The sequence below is a fragment of the Bicyclus anynana genome, chromosome 5 (genome assembly GCF_947172395.1).
Source record: "Bicyclus anynana chromosome 5, ilBicAnyn1.1, whole genome shotgun sequence".
In the NCBI taxonomy this organism is placed as follows: Eukaryota; Metazoa; Arthropoda; class Insecta; order Lepidoptera; family Nymphalidae; genus Bicyclus; species Bicyclus anynana.
This window is the reverse complement of record NC_069087.1, coordinates 13,140,281-13,161,799: the sequence shown is the minus strand read 5'-3', so window position 1 is coordinate 13,161,799 and position 21,519 is coordinate 13,140,281. Positions and strand designations below refer to the sequence as shown.

At 36.6% G+C, this 21,519-nt stretch overlaps 1 protein-coding gene across 3 annotated transcripts; it reads right to left on the bottom strand.

Moving 5' to 3' along the window:
* Positions 1-1,459: 1,459 nt before the first annotated feature.
* On the bottom strand, positions 1,460-18,038 carry LOC112047133 (receptor-type tyrosine-protein phosphatase N2). 3 transcript variants are annotated; one of them, XM_024084103.2, is made up of 23 exons: positions 17,586-18,038; positions 12,993-13,082; positions 12,242-12,295; positions 11,654-11,717; positions 10,469-10,603; positions 9,351-9,444; positions 9,149-9,278; positions 8,547-9,077; positions 8,336-8,473; positions 7,904-8,059; positions 7,228-7,327; positions 7,050-7,139; positions 6,875-6,954; positions 6,739-6,806; positions 6,432-6,653; positions 6,098-6,249; positions 5,945-5,999; positions 5,658-5,879; positions 5,376-5,573; positions 4,941-5,107; positions 4,699-4,752; positions 4,249-4,426; positions 1,460-3,143 (listed from the first exon to the last, which is right to left on the bottom strand). In XM_024084103.2, the coding sequence occupies exons 2-23, from the start codon at positions 13,075-13,077 to the stop codon at positions 3,033-3,035; spliced, it is 3,084 nt and encodes a 1,027-aa protein (XP_023939871.2). In that variant the 5' UTR covers positions 13,078-13,082; positions 17,586-18,038; the 3' UTR covers positions 1,460-3,032. The 3 variants fall into 3 exon arrangements, with proteins under 3 accessions (XP_023939871.2, XP_052737521.1, XP_052737522.1); XM_052881561.1 differs by having other exon boundaries at positions 6,098-6,204; XM_052881562.1 differs by lacking the exon at positions 7,904-8,059 and having other exon boundaries at positions 17,586-18,037.
* Between the last annotated feature and the right edge of the window lie 3,481 nt (positions 18,039-21,519).

Here is a 21,519-nt window from a genome sequence, read left to right as displayed (position 1 = left end):
AGTATAATGGAAATGCCATGTTGGTACCTATTGAATCTATATCTATACGTATTCTTGTTGACTGGGCATCACGCTGAAAGTACAGGTTGAATTCAAATGAAACGAATAAGATTATAGGATACTAGCTGACGTCGCGTGATTTCACCCGCGTGGTATCCGTTCCCGTAGGAATACAGGGATAACATATATTTATCCTTTCTCGATAAATGGGCTGCGACAATTTTTCAAATCGGACCAGTAGTTTCTGAGATTAGTGCGTTCAACCAAACAAACAAACTCTTCAGCTTTATAATATTAGTATAGATTTTAGGTGATATAGGTGATCAGTAGGGCTATTCTGTAACGATGTTATGAGTCGTAAGTGTGAGTTTTGAATTCACCACTATCCGTCTCTTTCTATAGTATTGTGTTAGACACATAGAGATAGAGATGTATTTGAAACTCATTTATTTGGGGGTTGATTAACATTGCGTTTTTCAGTGAAGGGTCGCCAATCCAGCACCTCAGGACCCCGAAGAAGTTTACAAATTCTACATCCCGCCAACTGCAGTATCGAGACTCGTAGAGCTACCGGTAACTTTGGTCCCCATTTCTGATTCGAATACGCAGAGATAAGTAGGTATTACGTACGAGCATGGCTTCGTCCGATCTTATTAGGTACTTCTATTTAATTTCGCTCTAATCGGTATATTCAATTATTCAAGAAAATTAAAAGGATTAAAAAATATATAATACATTACAAAAATATACCTATAATATATAAATAAGTAGGAATATTTTAATATAATGTATGGATAATTAAATACATAAAATACCTATATGTTTAAAATAAAAATATTGTGCTTTAGATTCAATTATGTATCTGCCTGCCTATCCGACTTACCAAAAACAACTATTAAAACATAACCACGCATATACCTATAATATATAAATAAGTAGGAATATTTTAATATAATGTATGGATAATTAAATACATAAAATACCTATATGTTTAAAATAAAAATATTGTGCTTTAGATTCAATTATGTATCTGCCTGCCTATCCGACTTACCAAAAACAACTTTTAAAACATAACCACGCCAGCGAACAGCATGTTTTGTTTTTTAGCCAGATCAATCTTTTCACTGGTGTACTATTTATATGTATTTTTTGATGGTAGTTACGTTAAAATGCACGTCAAATTCTCAATTTAAACTAATATTATAGAAGTTACGATATAATTCAAAAACTAGTACTCGACCAATTTAAAAAAATTGACTATTAGAAAGCTACATTTTCAGTTAGTAGGCTATATTTGTATCCCAGTATTCATTCGGGAACGGGAACTACACAGGTGACAACGCGGTGTGTGCTATAGTTCTCTGTAAATAAATTAAAAGGATAATATTAAGAAGGAAGGAACAAGGACTGTTTTTTCCCTAAAATGTTTTAATAGGTAATCAAATCCACCAATCCGTCATTCACATAAAAACTACATATAATTTCATACAGAAATACAGGTTAAATATATTTTCTCTTATGTCTAAACTACAATAATGTTTCATGGTAAGTAATATTTTTTTTTACATTTTTTCCATAGTATGCAATAAATATAACTTTAGGTATATAGGTAAATAGTACACAGATAAGTAGGTACTACGATCTCTATTGTTTCCGCTAGTCTGTAAATATTATTTTATCTCATTTATCTGATTAAATTTATCAGGTATACCGTTTTTTGGGATATGAATCGACATAGCTAATGTTTGTTTTATGTTTCTTTTTTAATTTATTTCCTATTCGCCAAGTCCATTATTTTATTCTTTAAAAAAAAGACATCTCAGATTAAAATTTAGCGTTCGTTTTACAAACATACCTACATAAATTTAAATATACATACATAATATACGTATTTCATTAATTATAACAAATTGATCAATAAATAAGGTAACAGTATTAATAATATTTCTTTAACAACTAGTTTCAATCTAAGTGAATCAAACACAAGCTATCGTTTTGTATTTGTACAATCAACGAAGTCCTTGATATATTAATTGGTATCTAATATTGTTAGGCAAATTACACGTACAATAATAATAATTATATTATAATATAATATTTTCAATTTAACACGTAACGTAACTACGAACGTAGCATTAATGCAAATAATAATATGTTAATAATTTTATAAGTCCAGTAAAAATAGTTTCTATTTTTGCAGACATTACACTTTTTAAATTGACTATAATGATCCTTAAACATATTTGTTACATTTTATGGTCAGGATTTTTAGTAGGTAGATTTCTGATATTACTGAATTTTTATGAAAATATGCAAATTCTGTAAGCTTAGAAAAATAACTTTAGAAATGTCATTTAAGTAAATAGTACCACTTTTCTATTATTATAACATAAAGGGGCTTAATATTAAAACAGCGTTACATTGCAATGACTACAGTTTCGCTGTTTTTGCATACATTAGCAAAATATAACATTTAGTTACAGCATTAAAGTTTTCTTAACCAAAATTGTACGCGAAACACGCATAAACACTTATACATAAATTGAATAAAATATTAGACCCAAGTTGAGAACCTTCATAAACATAATATATTAAAAGTTTATTAAAGAGATATTTTGAAGTACAGATCATTTGCTCAAACTCCGAGTAAAGATTTATCTATTAACAATAATAATATTCGGAAAATATGAATTTCAAATAGGCCTTTATACCTTAGCTAAATCTGTATGGTTATCAAAATAAACAAAATCATACAAAGATTCTCAACTTGGAACTTCAATAAAAATATTTGAACGACAATATTATAATTATTAAATTTAAACGTTATTTTAATCAGAGTCGGCCCTAGGTTACTTTTAATTTACGAAAACAAAAAATTATACTGATTTATTATTAATATGCAAGAAATTGATGAACTAACTTGTTAATGTAATTAAATAATTAAACTTATTTTTTAAATAATTAATCCTCGGTTTCTGCTAGAGCCGTCGCTAATTTTTCTTAACAAAGTCATGTCAGCAAAAGCGGTGAGTTTAGTTTGGTTTCTCCTTTTCAGTGCCCTCTTTTTCTTTTTCCTTGTCCTTTTCTTTCTTCTCTTGCAGTTGTTGTAAATGTGCTGGCAGAGCTTTCAATATAGCGTGCACCTGTAACATGAGTATTTTTTTATTTAAATGAGCTGATGAAGCCTTAGATGCTTTGTATCGTATTATAGTAGTAGAATATCAATAGCTAAGATATTGTTTTGTTAGTATCTCACACATTGAATAATAATCATTTCTATAAGCCTTAAACCATAAATTACAATAAATATTGTTAATTTTAATGAAAATCAGTTTAGTTTTTTTTAAATAAATGGTTACACAAAACAAAAACCAACAACATAGGTAAGTATAATCTATGTAGCTATAATCAAACAACTTTGGGTTTAGAGACTTGTTCCTTTGCGTTTAATTATAAAATATTAACTACAATGAAATATTAATTAATGGTGAAGATCTGCTGTCGTTCCTATGGAAACGTGTGTCGCGGTCATTAAAACCTCAGAATACGGTAAAACTCTGTATTCTGAGATTAAAACTATTTTTAGGGTAAGGAAAATGTTTGAATATTAGACGGGGAAATTATTAAAATAATTAGAGAGAAATAAAACCTACTATACGTAAACTAATGCGGACAAATGTATAATTTTGATATTAATTGTCGTAATTAATGTCATGCACGATAAGTATGTCTAAAAGTAACTACGTCTAGGTAATTTCTAGTCAGTAGCGTAGCGTGCATTTTCGCCGCCCAGAACGATATTAAAATTCGCCGCCAAAAAAATGAATTCATTTTTACTTTAAAGTTAAAATATTTTATCTACTCTTAAGTAATACTTCATTATTCTTCAATTATGAAATTTTAAAAAAAATATTATTATTATTTATACATTATGATAGGTCTATTTAAGTGCCTTATGTTAGTAACTTCAAAATTTAATTATAATATTTCTATCACTAAAAAAATCGTTTTAAAAGACTTTTTTAAGAGCACTTTAATAAAAATTGGAGGTCGGGGTAGGTGTATAGAAAATACTTTACATATTGTCATACCTAAAAAATACCTTCGATAAAAAGGCATTAAAATCGATCTAGCTGTTTCGCAGGAGTTCGATTACAAATGTCGTGGCAAGAAATTTTTGTATACGTAAATTTTATACAATTGATAGGTAGTAGATACCTATGCACCTAATAAATTTGTAAGAATTACCTCTTCAGCGACGGCCATTAATACAAATTCGAACTGTTGTTTAGTGGCGACAGTGCGTGGTCGCTGGTCACGGATGTGCTCCAGCGTTGCGGCGATGTCAATCTCCTTAGCGCCTTTGGCCATGCGGTTCAGTACCATGTCGATCAAGCAGTATGTTCCAGTGCGGCCTGCTCCGTCACTGAAACGATAACATATAAAACAGTGTAAATACGGTGTATATAAAGTATGTCTTGTCTTGTATGCCGATAGTGGTTTATAGAGACAATTTGGAAACCAATGGTTTAAAAAAACTCTCTCTATATATTAAGATCATAAGCTGCGGTATCATTTTAATAAGTGGTGATCGGTCATAGGCCATTAATCTTTGGTATGTTTGCATTTCTTTTTAAAAAGTAGGTAAAAATATATCTTAGTTTAATTAAGATCAAATAACTTTACGATAAATCTTACCTGCAGTGGACGACTATCGGGCAAGACCTTCCACGATACGATTTATTCACTTTCCTGTAACATAACTCAAGTATATTTAGGACCATGGTCAAGTTTTCAATATTATTAAAGACTGATTATAAAAATCTGAATTTTGTCTTAATTTTGTAAATAATGTCTTGTTACGTACAAATAATTCAATAACACAGAATGTGAAAATTACGCAATTTATTCATGAGAGATTAGATTTTTAGGATCATTACCTCCTAAATTCAAGCAAAGCCTTCGTAGAAGATGGCACACCGTTCTCTGGCCAGGACAAGAAATGGAATTGTGTAACGGTCCGGGTATCGCCTGTGCGTTGGTTTTTCAGATAGAAGCTGCGCACCAAGTAGTCGTCACACCAAATATGCTCACTGACTAGATGCACCTGGAAACATACATCAATACAATAAAAATAAAAACTTTCGCTGCATTATTGTTGACTAACTAATTAATCTTAAAATTTCTGTAATTAAATTTGTGTCACTAAAAAAATTTGTTACTCCATAGGAACCTCATCGCGTCAAATTGCCTATGAAACAGACGAACTGTGTAAAAGCAATATTAACATGACTCTACCTCTACACACGTGATTGAGAAAAGAAGCCATCAAAGTTGTCTTTGCTGACGTCGTAACAAATAAAAAAAGAATGTACCTCATAGATATGATACAGCTCAGATCCCTCCTCAGGCCAATATCGATGGCAAAGTTGCTGTCCATTCTCGGTGAGACGAGTAAGCATGACCATAACGACGCTGCCTTGTTCCCAGACTAATTGCCAAAAGTCGGGGGTAGTATTAGCGAGGGGTCCAGCAGCAGCGATGTATGCTGGGTTACGCGGATCGTGGTCAGTCTAAGAAGAAAACATTAATTACGATTTATTAATCCAATTGGTTAAGCAGTCTTGCAAGTGTATCACGATAAATAGGCTACTCACGATAGTAGAAGCGTTAATATAATCAGATCCAAGATGGTTGGACAGCGTGTTAAGTGTAACCCTCGAATGGTCATAGGGCAAAACGTCAGCGTAACGATTCTTTCCATTATTTTCTGCCTTCAGGGCTGCAGCGGTGACGCAAGGTTCAGCCTCATACGCGCATAGAGCTCGCCATTCTTGCTCAAGACGGTCCTTGTTACGAAGATGGTCTTCCATGTAAGCCTGAAAAAAATTTAAAATAGAGGTACTCGAAAATATTCAGTCAAAAAGATTTAGACGAAACTTACCAAAACCATGTGTCCAGTAGATATGTCCATGTTAGTAAGGGCCGGTTCCTCACTCCTGTGTAAAGTAAAAAAAATGTAATAAAATGCTCGTTAAGTCATTAATTTTACAGGACTCTAGGTCAAAAGAAGCTTAGAATAATTAATGAAACTCACCACGAAGAAGTACTTGAGCGTGTAGATGGAGAGTTTCCATCAGGTTCCCGGGAGAGTGACGTGATACGCTGCGGTGGTTCAGCGGGGTGCGGGGGTGCTGCTGCCGTCTGCTGTCCCGTCCATTTGCCCGACATTCGGGCACGACAAAGTTCCTAATTATTCATTTCATTTTATAACTATTAAATAAATCTTAACCGCGTATAAACGAGACCTTCGAACGAACTGTATTAAGAAATCAAGCGAAAATCAGCTTCTTTAAAAAAGTAGATATGCTTGTGTTTAATCCCACGTAGATTGAGTTTATTAATTTGTGTAAGTATTAAAGTAATTTTACCTGATAATCTCTGGTGGCTTCAGCATCTATCTCAGCGGCTGACGCAAGTCCTTGCATTTTGCGTTTAGAGCCCATGATGTCATGTCTCAACATAACTGCAACGATCACTGCACCCACGATTAGTACGGACATACTTCCAATCAGAGCGAAAAGTACTGGCAGTGATAACCCGAAGAATCGAGGTTCTTGGACTATTGGGTGACTGATGACTGGATGTTTACTCTAGAAGTAAAACATAAGCAAATTATACACGATATTAAAATGAAAATCTCTTGGTAATATATATATTAACGAAACAGTCTCTTACCCGGTCTCCTATGCCAATAGTATCTATTTGCGCCCCAGTTTCTACTCGGACTTGGTCTTTGATAGCATCTAAAATAGAAACAAAAAGATATAACGCTAATCAGCAAACACATTAAAAATTATTGGAAATATCTTACCGATCCTCTTCCCAACTTCGGCTGCATCGTATCCCTTGCTATTTTTTTCCACCTTAAACGTCACTTCATATGGGTCGACCCTGTCATTAACATTTCGTGATTAATGAATACCCTTAAAATTTTAATCATACTATATATCGTGCAGCTAAATACGAACAACAATGAAGAAAATTACCGAGGATTGGTAAAAGTATTTTTCTCTAAGCCCAGCATCTGTTCGAGTCTTTCGATGAAAGACATGCCCTTTGCCCAGTCAGTAAGGAACCTGGGGTAAAAGTATTAGCATTATAGGCAAGCGATATCGAAAGCTTGGCCAAAAATTACAATACATCACATCATTAACAACGCAATACCTATTGTGGAAAGTGACGAACGTGTACGAAGGGTCGTAGTCATAATCGTTGTGGTTATGGTTTGGTTTACTCGAATGATGTTGGTTGGCTGACTTTTGTGCTGAAAAAGTAGAAAATGTATAGAATTACAAATTAAAGTAGATAAGCACATTTATACAACGACAGAAAAGACATCATGCATGTTTCAGCTGTTTAAGTTACATTAATTGACAAGAAGTCCCCTTTCCAACAGTAAATATATAAAAATCGAATTATATTCAATTAAGACATCATATTTGAATAAATGTTGTTTAACCATAATTCGGTACAATTAAATTATAAATGTTGCACTTGTAAGTGCCTATTTGTATTATTAGGTTTGATATTATTTTCAGTATACATTGACGAATGTAGCATAAATAATAAAAAATATAATTTGTAGAAAACCACTCAAATCAATATTACATAAAATAGAATACATATAATACTTAAAAGGGGATCGATAGAGTCTCATGCGTATTGTGTTTTAAAAAAAGTGTGCGGCTTAGGGAAACACTTAGTGCAGACATTCTAGGTACGAAGGTGGCAGTGCAATTCAGAAAATCAAAAGGAACGATCATTTGTCGCAAATTCAGCTCAAACTGGAATCTATTATAGGGCACATCGAGATAGACAATTTAGCCGCCGTGACACTAACCTGTCACTGATTTATTGTTGTACAATATCATTAAAGTTTTCGCGTCCAGACGCGGACCGGGCTTTTTAACATCGTCTCTTTCCCTACGCTTAAAGCCCCATTCTCTATTAAGTAAATCTTGAAAATCTTCTGATAAATAAAAATTTGTATTGTCACCTGAAACATTGTCAGCATATTTTGTAAAGTTTCGTTTTAATTAGAATGTCTTCCCTGGACAGAGTTATTTGTGTTAAGTGCCTAAATTAACAAGTGTCGAAAAAAGAAAAAGAACTGAAATATATTTAAGGCTATTCACATTTCTCAACTTGTCCCGGTTTTTCATAGAGTGAAATTCTGAAAGTCTATCATTGTGCCTTTAATCAAATAATAAAAAGTAACAAAACTCATATAAACCAATAAGTACTATGTTTTGTTGATTTCGGAAAAGCTTACCCTGCAATTCGTCAGGCTTTAAAGGACCACCTTCAGCATACATATTTTCTTTAGCATTCAAGCGGGCTGCGGTTAGTTCGCGCCAATAATTCATTAAATATTCTCTGTATTTAGGATTACGCAATTTAGTATTCGATTCTGTAAATTCAGGTTACATGTTAGCAAGAAAAGTATAATTAAAAAGAAAACTTAAATAAAACCAAGTTATTACCTTTTCTGTTATAAGGATCTATGTCTCCACTACCAGTGTCTACAGGAAATTCATCAGCACTATCCTCTTCAAAATAGACTCGTGGTTCTTGTATATCACCTGGATTTTCATATTCGAAAGGAAAATTCTTTTCGGCAAAACTTTGTTTATACTTTTCCAAAGCATTTGATCGTACCTCGGCATCTAAAGGTGAGAATTGATTGCCAACAAGATATTCTGCGGTGTTTGGTTGAGGTTTGGTCTTAAACTGTCTGAAATGAGCTCCTAGACGTTCTTCGTCCTTGAAATCATTGTCACTAGTAGGCCGTTCAAACTTCGTCTCTGCTAGAGACTTTTTCTCTTTATCAACATACTCATTAGGAACTGAATCTTTAGCATCTCTTGCCATTTGTTCAGCTTGAATACGTTCACGAAAGCCTTCGAAAGGCATTATAACTGGTGATTCTTCTATACCAGTCATGAGCATTAGGTCCCGTAATTTGTCACTTGGGTCTCCATTTTCTGGTTCTTCGTTAATGGTTGGCATTTGTCCTATTAAATAAAGTTTTTAGTAAATAGCTGATAAAAACATGCAATAGAATATGGATTGAATTTTTGTATACCTTGTGCTAAATAGGTGGATGGATCTTCTTCTGGTGTAAATGGAGGATTGTACACTTCGTTGGCGTAATCCGAGTCTGATATTTGTGAGTTTGGAGTGAATCGTACGTAGGCAGTCTCGTCGGGTTCAATCTTAAATGTAAATTACTCAGTTTAAGTTAAAAAAAAATCTAACCTGGGTTTAATTAAAAGTTAAATACTTACTTCTATGTTCTCTTCGCCATCGTCTGACGGTGCAGTGTTTAGTTTTGGATCAGTGAAATGGTCGCATAATTTTGAATTAACATTCGCCGGATTCCTGAATAATAACAGAAAAATATAGAACACAATATACGAGTACGATTAAGCAACTTAAAACCTAAAATTAAACTACTTAATTTTTAAAAATAACAATTAACTATACTTATTATTAAATACTCAGATGTTATAAATTTCTCTACATTTTCAAATACAGTACTGAAGAAACAGAATGGTTTTATTTAATGTGTGCATGCCTACTTTTGAATTGGAGATCAATAATTGAAAAAACGGACATTGATATTTTTAGTATTGGACTTTTAACAGCGTAAATACTTATGGAGCTTGGACCGTCACTTTGGGTGGTAGCAGTTTTTAAGGATCCTCAATCTAAGTATAAAGTGTAAATAACCACGCTCCAAAATCCTTGTTATGCTAGTTAAACTTTTTTAAATGATATTATATTGTTCATTATCTATAGTAGATTGAAAAAAAATATCATATTATATTAAGACGACGAGATTACATGAAAATTTTAATTTTTATATATTTTTTGACAATATGAGCCAAAACGTCGGTCGGCTGTGGTCTGTATTTCATCTGTTTCATGACGTCATTATAGCAAATCCCTTACAAACGGAGCGTTTGACAAAAATATTAAAATTTGACGATTGGAAAATTTGAAAAAATACATGATATTTAAATTAAGTTTTATAAGAAATCATTTCTTTATTAATTAATATCGATATATTTCGGACTCTTATTCCATGTAGGTACTACACGAAATTAATATTGTTCATATTAAATTTGATATAAGTCAACTACCCTATTGGCTACCGTACTCACCTATAGTACTAGACTACAAGCCCTTGAACTAAAATTACATGTGAAATGAACCAACATGAATAACGCTTAGAAGGCTGTTACTATATCAGAAAATAACTCTGAGCACTATGCCGTTGGTTCATTTCACAGGTAATTTTTGTTCAAGGGCTTGTAGTCTATACGAGCATAAGCTGACGAAATTTTATAAAACGACGAATGTCTATCTGTCGCTGGCTCTTGGTCTATAAAGGTATACGTACAGCTGGCGCCGCAGCGCGTACAGCATGCTCTGCAGCACGCACTGCGTGTATGCGTGCTCCCAGCGGTAGCCTCGCGTCGCCAACTGCTGCAGCTCCCGTTCGAACCACTGCAGCTGGGACGAGCTCATGTCATATCTACGAAGGATGATTTATAATAGACAGGGCCGTATCCGGGCGGGCAGAGACTGCGAAAGTCCGTGGTGTAGTAGACGAGCGTCGTGAAGGTTAGTAGACTTGCCCGGACGGGACACGGATCATGCACTGTTCCTCAAAGCCTCATAAAATTTTGACGGCCTCCGTGGCGCAGTGGTATGCGCGGTCGATTTACAAGACGGAGGTCCTGGGTTCGATCCCCGGCTGGGCATATTGAGATTTTCTTAATTTGTCCAGGTCTGGCTGGTGGGAGGCTCCGGCCGTGGGTACTTACCACCCTACCGGCAAAGACGTACCGCCAAGCGATTTAGCGTTCCGGTACGATGCCGTGTAGAAACCGAAAGGGGTGTGGATTTTCAGCCTCCTCCTAACAAGTTAGCCCGCTTCCATCTTAGACTGCATCATCACTTACCATCAGGTGAGTTTGTAGTCAAGGGCTAACTTGTAAAGAATAAAAAACAAAGTGCCTCATACAAAATGTACGTGTACTGCCGCATTCAATAAATGCTTTTGAATTTAGAATTATGTGTAACGTTTTGAATCGTAGGTACTTGGCAGGTCCCAGGCACGGACGAGGGGAGAGGGGATATGAAGCTTGGCCCTCTTTTTCCGAAAATATAGTCTGCAAAACTAATTATAAAGAGGTAACATTTGATTTTTCATTTGTTTGTTTGTTTGTTACGAATAGGCTACGAAGCTAATGGACCATTTTAAAAAGTCTTTCGCCAATGGAAAGCTACGTTATCAGTGAGTAACGCAGTCTATCAATGTATTCTCATGAAAATGGGAACTGTGCGGGTGAAACTGCGGAGGGTAGATATTAATTACATTATTTACTCCTACGTCCGTATAGATACTTTTTAAGTAACCTGTGATGTGTCAATAAATGGCAATGTTCAGTTTTTTTCCTTATCCTGAGAGGCTCCAGAGTGGCTGAAAAGCTTTTACAACGAAAAAGTTGATAGCTGACCGAAACTTCCTCACGTACGAGAAGGTACACGGTCATTTATAATGAAAATCTATGAAACTCACCGATAAAGGGCCCCTTCTTCAGGGTCACTTTCGTAGACGGGAATGCACTTCCCGAATGCATAGTCTAGAAAATATAAAAAATATTGGCAATTTCATTACATCATCTTTCATCAAAAATTAAATAAACTTTAATCGCGTGGATCTCAAATAACTGACTTTTAAACAATTATTTATTATTCGCTTTACACCCAAAATATTTCAACCAATTTACAAAATGCCTTGATAAAGTATGTACTTAAACTCATTTTATTTGTTGGTAAAAACTGCATGAAAATTCGAATGGTAGTTTTAGAGTTTATTGCGAACAAACAGAGACAGACAGAGGCGGTAGCAGAACTTAGTTTTTTATTAAGTACCTAAATATAGAAAACCCAAACTGCAATGACTTAGCTACCCAGGGACTAGGCGGTGCAATGCCCTGGGTCCCTCAAGCTCCTGGGGCCCTCGAATCTTTACCAGAAAATCGCGAACGAACCGAACTCAATAAAACCTAACCAGTTTAGATGCACGTATGCATGCCCTATTTTTTTATTTGCACCAGGGCCCTTGGTTACCTAGCTACGACACTGAGAAGAAGACTTGTCTTACCATCATAACACCACTCCACTCCCTCAATGCAGAGGGACGAGCTGAACAAGCATCCTGCAAAAAAAGAAACGTTGGTTACCTATAATGATATATTTTTAAGGATATTATTGTGCATGGACGTAGCGAGTTATGGGCAGGGGGGGGGGGGGGGGGGCAGCTGCCCCAACTAGTAGAGCCGTCAGTTACTGAGCTCCATAGGTCATTAGGCTACAAACTTTTCAAATGTCCTTAGTATAATATTAGGAGCAAACAGGAGAGGCGCCATAATTGGATCTCGCTCCATTCTAAAATTTACTTCGCGCCGGCGCTGTCCATAGCTATGAGATAGCAGCAGAGAGGGCAGAGAGCAGCATGTGAGTTGCGAAAGAAAGCTACTCGCGCCGTAGCAAATGCGATAAGCATTGTTTCTTATTTTTCAATCTCAGTGCTTCGGCTGCTTTTGTCAATATTACAATATTATAATGTTCCACCGACGGTTTCAGTTTTGGTTCCAGTCAAGGTTCGGCGAAGTAACAGGTTTCGCCTTAGTATCAGTTACTTACGACTGAACACAGCCGAAACTACAGCAGAAACCGAAACTGTGGCTGAAGCTGAACCTTGCTCCCCCGGTTATTTTCTTTCGGGTCTGAAGCATGAGTCGAGTTTACTTGTTCAGTAGCGCGGATTCCTCGCTATCCAGCGCTGCGGCGGTGTCATTTCCGCCAGTTTGCTATGTTATGTAGATGATGAAAGTCATTAACACTAAGTTTACCTATGTTTCCATCGGCGTGCGAGGGCGCCAGCGTGCAGAACAGCGCCAGCGCCCACAGTGCCTCCCGCGCGTACATGCGGCCCATTACATCTAGAACAAGCGTCGACCTTGAAATATGAAACAGCTCTCGAAAACTTATTTTGAGAGAGCCGCCACCCACCGCAACCAACTAGTGGTTGAGGCTTGCAGCTACATCCCCGATATCAACGCTGATTGTAGATCTAGACGCCCAAAAAACGTCCTTTACGATCCTGACGATGACATAACAAACGACCATTCTTCCCAGGCAACACAAACACAAGCTACACAGCGTCTTCGCCGGCGAAGACGAGGTCCCCGATATCTGACGTCACGCAGACGTGGGCTTTTTAACTCACGATCTCGGGGGCGCCCGAACTGATACACTCAGGTCAAAACACCCTTCCCGAACGGCCCTCTAAGTCGAGGCCCGAGTCTCAGAGGAGACGCCCTTAGAGAGTCGTTCCGCCCATCTACTTGCTTCTGCCTTCGGGCCCCATCAGGCGATGCTTCTGCGGTCGCCCAAACCCCCCGGTGACGCCGCTGAGGTCCCATAAGGAGCCTACGGCACTTACACAATCAGGAAAAAAAAATCGACCTTGAACTTGATCATTACCACTGCTAGGTAAATAGGTATTATAGGTATTACAACAAACGGACAAAAACAATTTTACTAAAATACTAGCTAATCCGTCAAACAATTTTTTACTTTATTATATGTAAGTATTCTATATACTTATTTTTCAATGCTACGCTCAGACTAAATATCTATTTCGTCTGAGAAGCTTTAACCTATAATAATAAAATGTAAACTAGAAAAAAATAAAAAGGATTGGTATGAAAAATAGATAGGTAAGAGACTTTTGTCATATCTACTGAATAGGTATATACATATAAAACTTTTTTTTAAATTTTTTTAAATTAATTATTTTTTTAAACATTTTTTTAAATTAATTAATTTAAAAAATAAATTAATTAATTAAAAAATTAAAATAATTAAATAATATGTGGTCGTTAAAATAAGCTGAGGATGATGAGATTAAAATGTACCTAACTCAGCTTTTCATTATTTAAAGACTTTGTAGTGGGTAGGTACGTATTATTTTAAAATATTAGGTTCATAGAATGTAATGTAATCTAATGGAATATAATTTTTTTTAGTTAAAAGTTTACTAGGTATAGACTAATGAGAATAAAATATAACCGATCCATATTTAAACTTTTTATGAGTACTCTATACCTATTGATAATATAGAAAAATCGCAATATGACAATAATTTCATTTGCAGTAGTTAAAACGTTAAATCAGTCACTGCCCTATATACATAAGCCTGTAAGTAACCTACTTACTCGTACTTAATTACGTTCATACGTCGTTGAAAGGTATTCTGTTGACTAATCGATAAAATTTATGAGGAGTGAACAAATTATGGGTACTAGTGACGCGATCTACATTCTACATCACGCAAAATTATTTTTGATCCTGTGCCAATGCCAACATCGTCTTAGAACAACCCAAGTTCGGCTCACGAGTAGTACGAGTCTCCTCTCAGAATGAGGGGTTAGACTAATAGTCCACCACGCTAGCCCAATGCAGATACTTCTGATTGCGGATACTTCGGATGCGGAGACTTCATACGCCTACAGGATTAAGAAAATTCTCACGATGTTTTTCCTTCACAATTTAAGATATTTAATTTCTTAAAATGTACGTAACTGAAAAGTTGGAGGTGCATGCCCTGGATTCAAACCTATGCCCTCCGAATTGAAGGCAGAGGTCATATCTACTAGGTTGTCACGGCTCTTGTCAACGTAGGGTAGTTAATCAATCGCTTTTTAATTTTTTCTCATTAAAAGACTACTTATTTTAATCCTCGTAGCACAAAAGCACTCTAATACCACGGACTAAAGAATAGAAACAGTTGTTAACTCAGAAAATACTCAGTTAGAAGGTATAAACCTAATAAAAGTCTCGCCGAGACTTCCCAAGTTTATAACCTTTCACACTTTCGACCCCGAAGTAAACAGTAGGATCAACAGTTGGTTGGTCAAAATAGTTGAAGGACTAAATATTTCAGTTGAAGGACTAAATATTCGGTACTCTGAGTACAGCCGGATTTGATAGAATTGAAATCAAATTATGACTAAATCAATATTTTCTGGCACTTAGCTGAAAATATGCCTAATAAGTAGTTACTTAAATGGAAAATATAAATAATTAAAGTCAATACATAAAATTGAAAATTTTGAAAAACCCCCGAAGGTCTTATGAATTACAAATTATTAATTTTTAATTATACTCTCGATCTAGTCATCAATTCTCTTTCAGTGCGCTTTCATTTGAGACTCACTCGAGTATATTTGCAGACATTAATTTTTTTAAACGGCTCAATCGACTTTTATTAAACATGTCTAAAAACACTCGTACATAAGACACCTTTAACACAAAAAAAAAACCAAATTTAAATCGCGTCATCCATTCGGGAGCTGTGGTACTACAGACTGACAGACCGTCATACACGTAAAACTTATAACACCCCTCTTTTTGCTTCGTGAGTTAATAAACTGAGACATTCGATTAGGAACGAGTCTACTGAGGTTTGTTAGGACACTGTCTCTAGTAAAGTCAAGGCTATGTGAAGAACTAAGCTCATTAAAGGTATGCGTTAAGCAACGGTAAAACACCCGAGTTCAAATTAGCACAATCATGATAAGACTGAACGTTTAGCTTTACTTTTAAAATGTCGTACACATTACTGTCTAATTAGATATTTTGGCGAGAAAAACGTTGATGTATCGACTATATTATTATGGCGCAGGCATCATTGGTCCCGTGGTAAGCTGGTTAGGCTACTGACAATGAGTTTTAGGGTTCAAATCCCGGGTCAGGCCAACAAAAAAAAGTACATTATAATAATTTATTTATTTTGCTATCATCCACGAAAAGCCGACGAACCCATGCGACAACGTCACCCAGGTCCGACAAAACACTATCTACGTACGTTTCACCCCCAAAACCGGAGACTCCTCAGGAGATGTTGACTCTACAACGTGCAATTGCCAATTTTTCTTACAAGAAAATTATCAATAGCCTGGAGTTGGGAAGTTGGCGGTGTTAGTACACCCCCGTGCCTCGGAGAGCACGCAAAGCCGTCGCTCGTTGGTCCTGCGCCTGATCTCTCACCCGGTCGTGTCGATCTGCCGTCCCATCGGACTATGAGAGTGAGGAGATAAAGAGTGCACCTGTGCTTGCGCACACACTTGTGCACTATAATATCTCCTGCGTCCATGGTTAATCGCAACATGAGATTTACCGCCGTGGTCGAAAACTTGGGTTGGGAACATCAGAGTGAATTATGTAGGCGTTGATTTATAAGCGCATTTATTTTCGAGTTAGGGTTAATTTGGACACTTCTAAATTGCCTTAGGTCTATTCCAGTAAGCTTATTATGGAATCGGTAAAAATGTAGCTTAAAACTGATCCTCTAATCACTCTTGGACTGCACCGTAACTTTACATGCGAGTCAACACAGTCAAAGGCTAACTTGTTGAAAAAAAATAAGGAAATGAAGAGAACATTTTAAATTGTCTATACTCGTACTAGATAGGCAGATAAAAAGAATTGTAATTAAGTTAGGTTAAGTTATTTATGAAAATCTCTGAACCGCTGAAAATCTGCCCTAAGTAAATATGTGATGTCGTATTTTTTACATTTACACATTACAAAAATCATTACACAACAATATATTTTTGCTTAGGTACATTTGTTTTTAAGACTTAAGTAGGTACCTTCTTGTATTTACAAATTGAAATGATCGTTTTGAATTCAGTTTATATACACGGTGGACTCTGTAGAACACAATACCCGGCACACAGCAAAAGATGGGATGAGATCCACCTACGTAGAATCTATTTATAACTTGCACTACGGAGGACTCGCAAAATATCAATAATCTTACTTAGCTCGGTGTGCTACAGGGGCTGAGTAAAAACATCGTTGGTATAATGATGGGCAAAACCAAGATATCCTATCTTAGTTTTGCTCGTAGCCAAATGAATTACCGATATATAAGTTTATATATTACCAGTAGATACACGTAAATCTATAATTCGCTATGTTCGACTGTTAGTGACGTAGGCGTTCGTGCCCTTTAGGTACCTGCCCACGCAAACGGCCCGAACTCGGCATAAAACTGTTTTATCTCCCTGTATGTTCCCGATAAACGTATTTGAGCAATCAGACGTTTATACCAATAATAATTTAATTAAACATCTAATTAAGGCCGCCTGTAATTTGATTAATAATTTTTGAAAATTTAACAAATGAGTTATTACGATTAGCTACATTTTGTGCTTTGTTCAATCTATAGACAAATAAGCGTAGAATGATAATTAATGTGAATTATCATGTTTTATTCTAAATTCTAAGTATAAAAAAGCACTCGTTTACAAACAAATACTTAAGGCACAACATTTTATTGATGCGACATTTGATATTGCCCTCGAGCTTAGGGTGTGATGAGTGTTTGTAGTTAGTTAATGGTGTAATTATGATTATAGAGGTCCAATACGCACCGTTTAGAGCCGCCAACAAAACCGGAACATTTTCGTGTTGAAATAAATCACTCAGGTAGCTCGGTAGTCACTGAGACGCGGCGTTAGATCGCTCTTAGCGGAAGGATGTAAAGTCACCAGCTGTGCTTCGCCCGAGAGACCTGCGCACTCCGCTGTATCGATCTCTAGCTCGTCCATTCACACAGTACCACTTCACCGCCTACATAACACTGTCCGAATAGATGTTATACTTCAATCATCATTAGATAACGCGATATTACGAATCGTTCGCAAAGCTTCCACACTCAAAGCACTTATGAGACCCAGAAATTGGTACTGTAAATACGAAAGTCAATTTGGGGGAGCTATATTCCCGTATCCAATCGAATGGTATACGTATGTAGTAATAAGTTTCAGCCAAATGAAACGTTATGTAGGCACTGAAATGTATGTTTGTGATGTATGTATATCAGAGTCGCGTCTGTAATGGCGCCCAGGGAAGTTATCGTGGGGCATCGCTTTGCATGCTAATGACGCTGCGGCGATAACAGTAGGAGTCGATATTTCCATGTACCTACTTAATACGTTTTGTTAATACTAATTGTACTCGTTTAGATTTTTCGATTAGCAGAATTTGTACTAGAAAAGCGTATTAGGTACAAGCAATAAGTATTCATTGCTGAGATTTTTGATATCTCTGGGACAAATCAACTTACATATTTTGACGCGTTAGGAAAATAATTATATGGAAATTCAAGACTTGCACAGATACTCGTATATAAATTTTGGAATAGGTCATTAAAAACCGCTTGTTTTCAATTTGTTTTTTAAGAAAAGATAGGGCACTATCTTTTAAATATGACCAATAATCCCATTCATATTCGTCCCAACTAGTCGGGAAAGACTGTATTAGGAGTGGATACGACAATAGACTAACAGAGAACCACCACACCTCTTACAGTCGAGCTATTGAGGTTTACTATGTGTATATTTGTAAACAACAGTACCTATCATAAGAACGACGAAGATAACAGTATCAGAAGAATTCAGCTTGGTTTTGGCAACATTTAGGAAACTACGTCGAGTCTTCAAATCATTAATACGCCAAAGCCTGAAGACATTTGTCTTCAATGGGTGCGTCTTGCCTGTGATCACGAATGAAGCGGAAAAATGAGATAATTATGAAGAGGGCTATGTTAGGAGTCACTCTGAAGGACAAAATGCGGAACGAAATTAATTGACGTAGGCCATTAGGATTAGCAAACTGAAGTGGGCGTGCCATATTTGTCGCAGAACAGATGGCCACTGGGGCAGATGTGTTCTGGAGTGAAGCAAGCAACCACCACGTACCAGCAAGCGTAGGACGCCCTCCAGCTTCTTTTTCGACAGATAGTCAGACTACATGAAGAAGGTAATGGAAGTGGCTGGATGAGGAAGGCGGAGGATTGTGTGTGGTGGCGCGCTCTCGGAAAGACTTATGTCCAGCTGTGGACTGATACTGTTCATTCGTTCTTAAGATCATCCAATCTTAAGAACGAATGATGAACAGCCAACAGGTTACGACAAAAATGGGCAGCAAGGGTTTCTGACTTTAAGTGCTGAAAAATGTTTATGAATTGATCTATTCAGCTGCTTAAAAAAGTTCTAATATAAAACTTTGATTTGTGCTTACTAAGTTATTAAGCACAAATTAAAGTTTTATGAAACCCTTTCAAAACGCTTTGAAATTGCTTAAGCCCCTAAAAAGTTATGAGAAGGTTAGGTATATTACACAGATACTAACACAGACAGACAGACACCATCACCACACATTCGGGCTTTAACTTAACGTAGGTTTAAGTAATAATTTGTATTATCATAATGAAAAAAAAGTACATTGTAGGTCTAATAATGAGAATTTTAACCTTTACTTACTCCCACACAAGTGGAATCAACGTGATAATAAATTCACCCCCAATTGTTTCCATGCTACCGCGCCTCGCATACTAAGTTTTATAAGGATTAGACCACACTGTGCTTAAAAGATATTGTTAAACATGGTTACTAGACATTCTTAACATCATCATCATCGGACAATTTGTTAAGGGCCCACCTGTGAGATAGCGATGTAGAGGCCGGAGAAGGGGCATTGCCCTCGTCTCAAGAAGGTACATATCGTCGTTATCAACCCATATTCGGCTCACTGCTGAGCTCGAGTCTCCTCTCAGAATGAGAGGGGTTAGGCCAATAGTCCACCACGCTGGCTTAATACGGATTGGCAGACTTCACACACTTGGTGTGAAGGTTACTTCACGATGTTTTCCTTCACCGTTTGAGACACGTGATATTTAATTTCTTAAAATGCACACAACTGAAAAGTTGGAAGTGCATACCCCGGACCGGATTCGAACCCACACCCTCTGGAATCGGATGCAGAGATCATATCTCTCGTAAGGTACATACACTTAATATTAAATGCCTCGTTAATCCACTGGCCTGTGGGTTCGGATCATGAGGTCCTGGGTTCGAGTCCTGGGTCGGGCTGTATCTCTGCCAAAAATCTTCTTTGTACTTGTATGTCGAGCGGTTTTCGAAATTTTGTGATGATGACCTTTCGCATTTATATTTTATTTATATTTCGCATATTTTGATTTCTTTTTAATTATTAAAGTTTTTTTGTTAGTAATTTTCTTATCACCATAAACAGTGATAAATAATAATTTCTCTAACATATAAAGCTGGTTCCCATCGTACTCGTAGGTATCGTCTCAAAATGAAGTTACAAATAATTTAGATACCACAAGACATCGTCACGGGCCACCGCTAGAGATAAACTATATTATAATATGTTTATGTTCCCCTGTCAAGCTGTCAACTTCATTAGTAGGAGACTTTGGACATGTGAAACCCATAGACTAATATTAATAAACAGACGGTATCTCACTGTCAAACAATCGAAGCACCTAACACCTTGAGATAACTTAAAGAAACTAGTGATCACTGGCAAAGTGGAAGGAAAGAGATCTCGAGGACGTAGCCCGATGCGTTGGTCCGACCAAATACGCGCCATTCTCGACACCAAAGTACACGAGGCTCTGCAAGTCGCGAAAAGCCGAGCCACATGGCGCGATATCGTGAAGAAACAAGCTTGTGATAGGGGTCACAACCCTTAGTAATGAGGAATATGTATGACGCAAGGAGAAGGAATGTTGCCGAGTTTCTGAGTGAAGCGTATTGCCAGGTTAACGAAATTAATGCCGGTCTGTCTTCATATGTGCATTTGTGTGCGTGTCGGCGTGTACGTATAGGTAGATAAATGCGAAATGGCAGAATTGGGGTACGTACTTTCTAGTTGAGAAGGAGTCTGGATTTTTTATTATGTCTATGGTGAAACCTTGGAAGCTACCAGTCGGGGTAAACAGAATATATTATAAAGCACGCCCAACACTGTGGACGCAATGAACTGTGAGTGTACTGTAGAGGCATCCGCGGCTTTTCTTGATAATATTTCGTAAATGCGATGAACAGCCGTTTATATTTTTTATTATTATTATTCAAATGAATTAAACTCTCACGCCCAGTACAAAATAAATATAAATAAAAAGTCAAAGGGAAAATAAATAAACTTACTTAAATACGCAAAATAAATAAACTTAAATATACATTACATAAATACGTATATGCACCGGGCGGAGGATTCACCCCGGCAGGGAGTATTATTATTATTCTATACAAGTTAGCCCTTGACTACAATTTCACCTGATGGTAAGTGATTATGCAGTCTAAGGTGGAAGCGGGCTAACTTGTTAAGAGGAGGATGAAAATCCACACCCCTTTTCGGTTTCTACACGACATCGTACCGGAACGCTAAATCGCTTGGCGGTAGGGTGGTGATCAGCCACGGTCGAAGCCTCACACCAGCCAGACCTGGAGACCTATCCCAGTATTCTCAATGAAGTGCGCGAACCAAGTTTGT

What these genes read in the sequence shown, in the direction of transcription:
- LOC112047133 (XM_024084103.2), bottom strand. Translation starts at nt 13,077, where the DNA reads ATGGGCCGCATGTACGCGCGGGAGGCACTGTGGGCGCTGGCGCTGTTC. An exon ending in TACGCGCTGCGGCGCCAGCT is followed by an intron (nt 9,445 to 10,468) that starts GTACGTATACCT and finishes GTTATTATTCAG; the next exon opens with GAATCCGGCGAATGTTAATT. An exon ending in CGCTCAAGTACTTCTTCGTG is followed by an intron (nt 6,000 to 6,097) that starts GTGAGTTTCATT and finishes TACTTTACACAG; the next exon opens with GAGTGAGGAACCGGCCCTTA.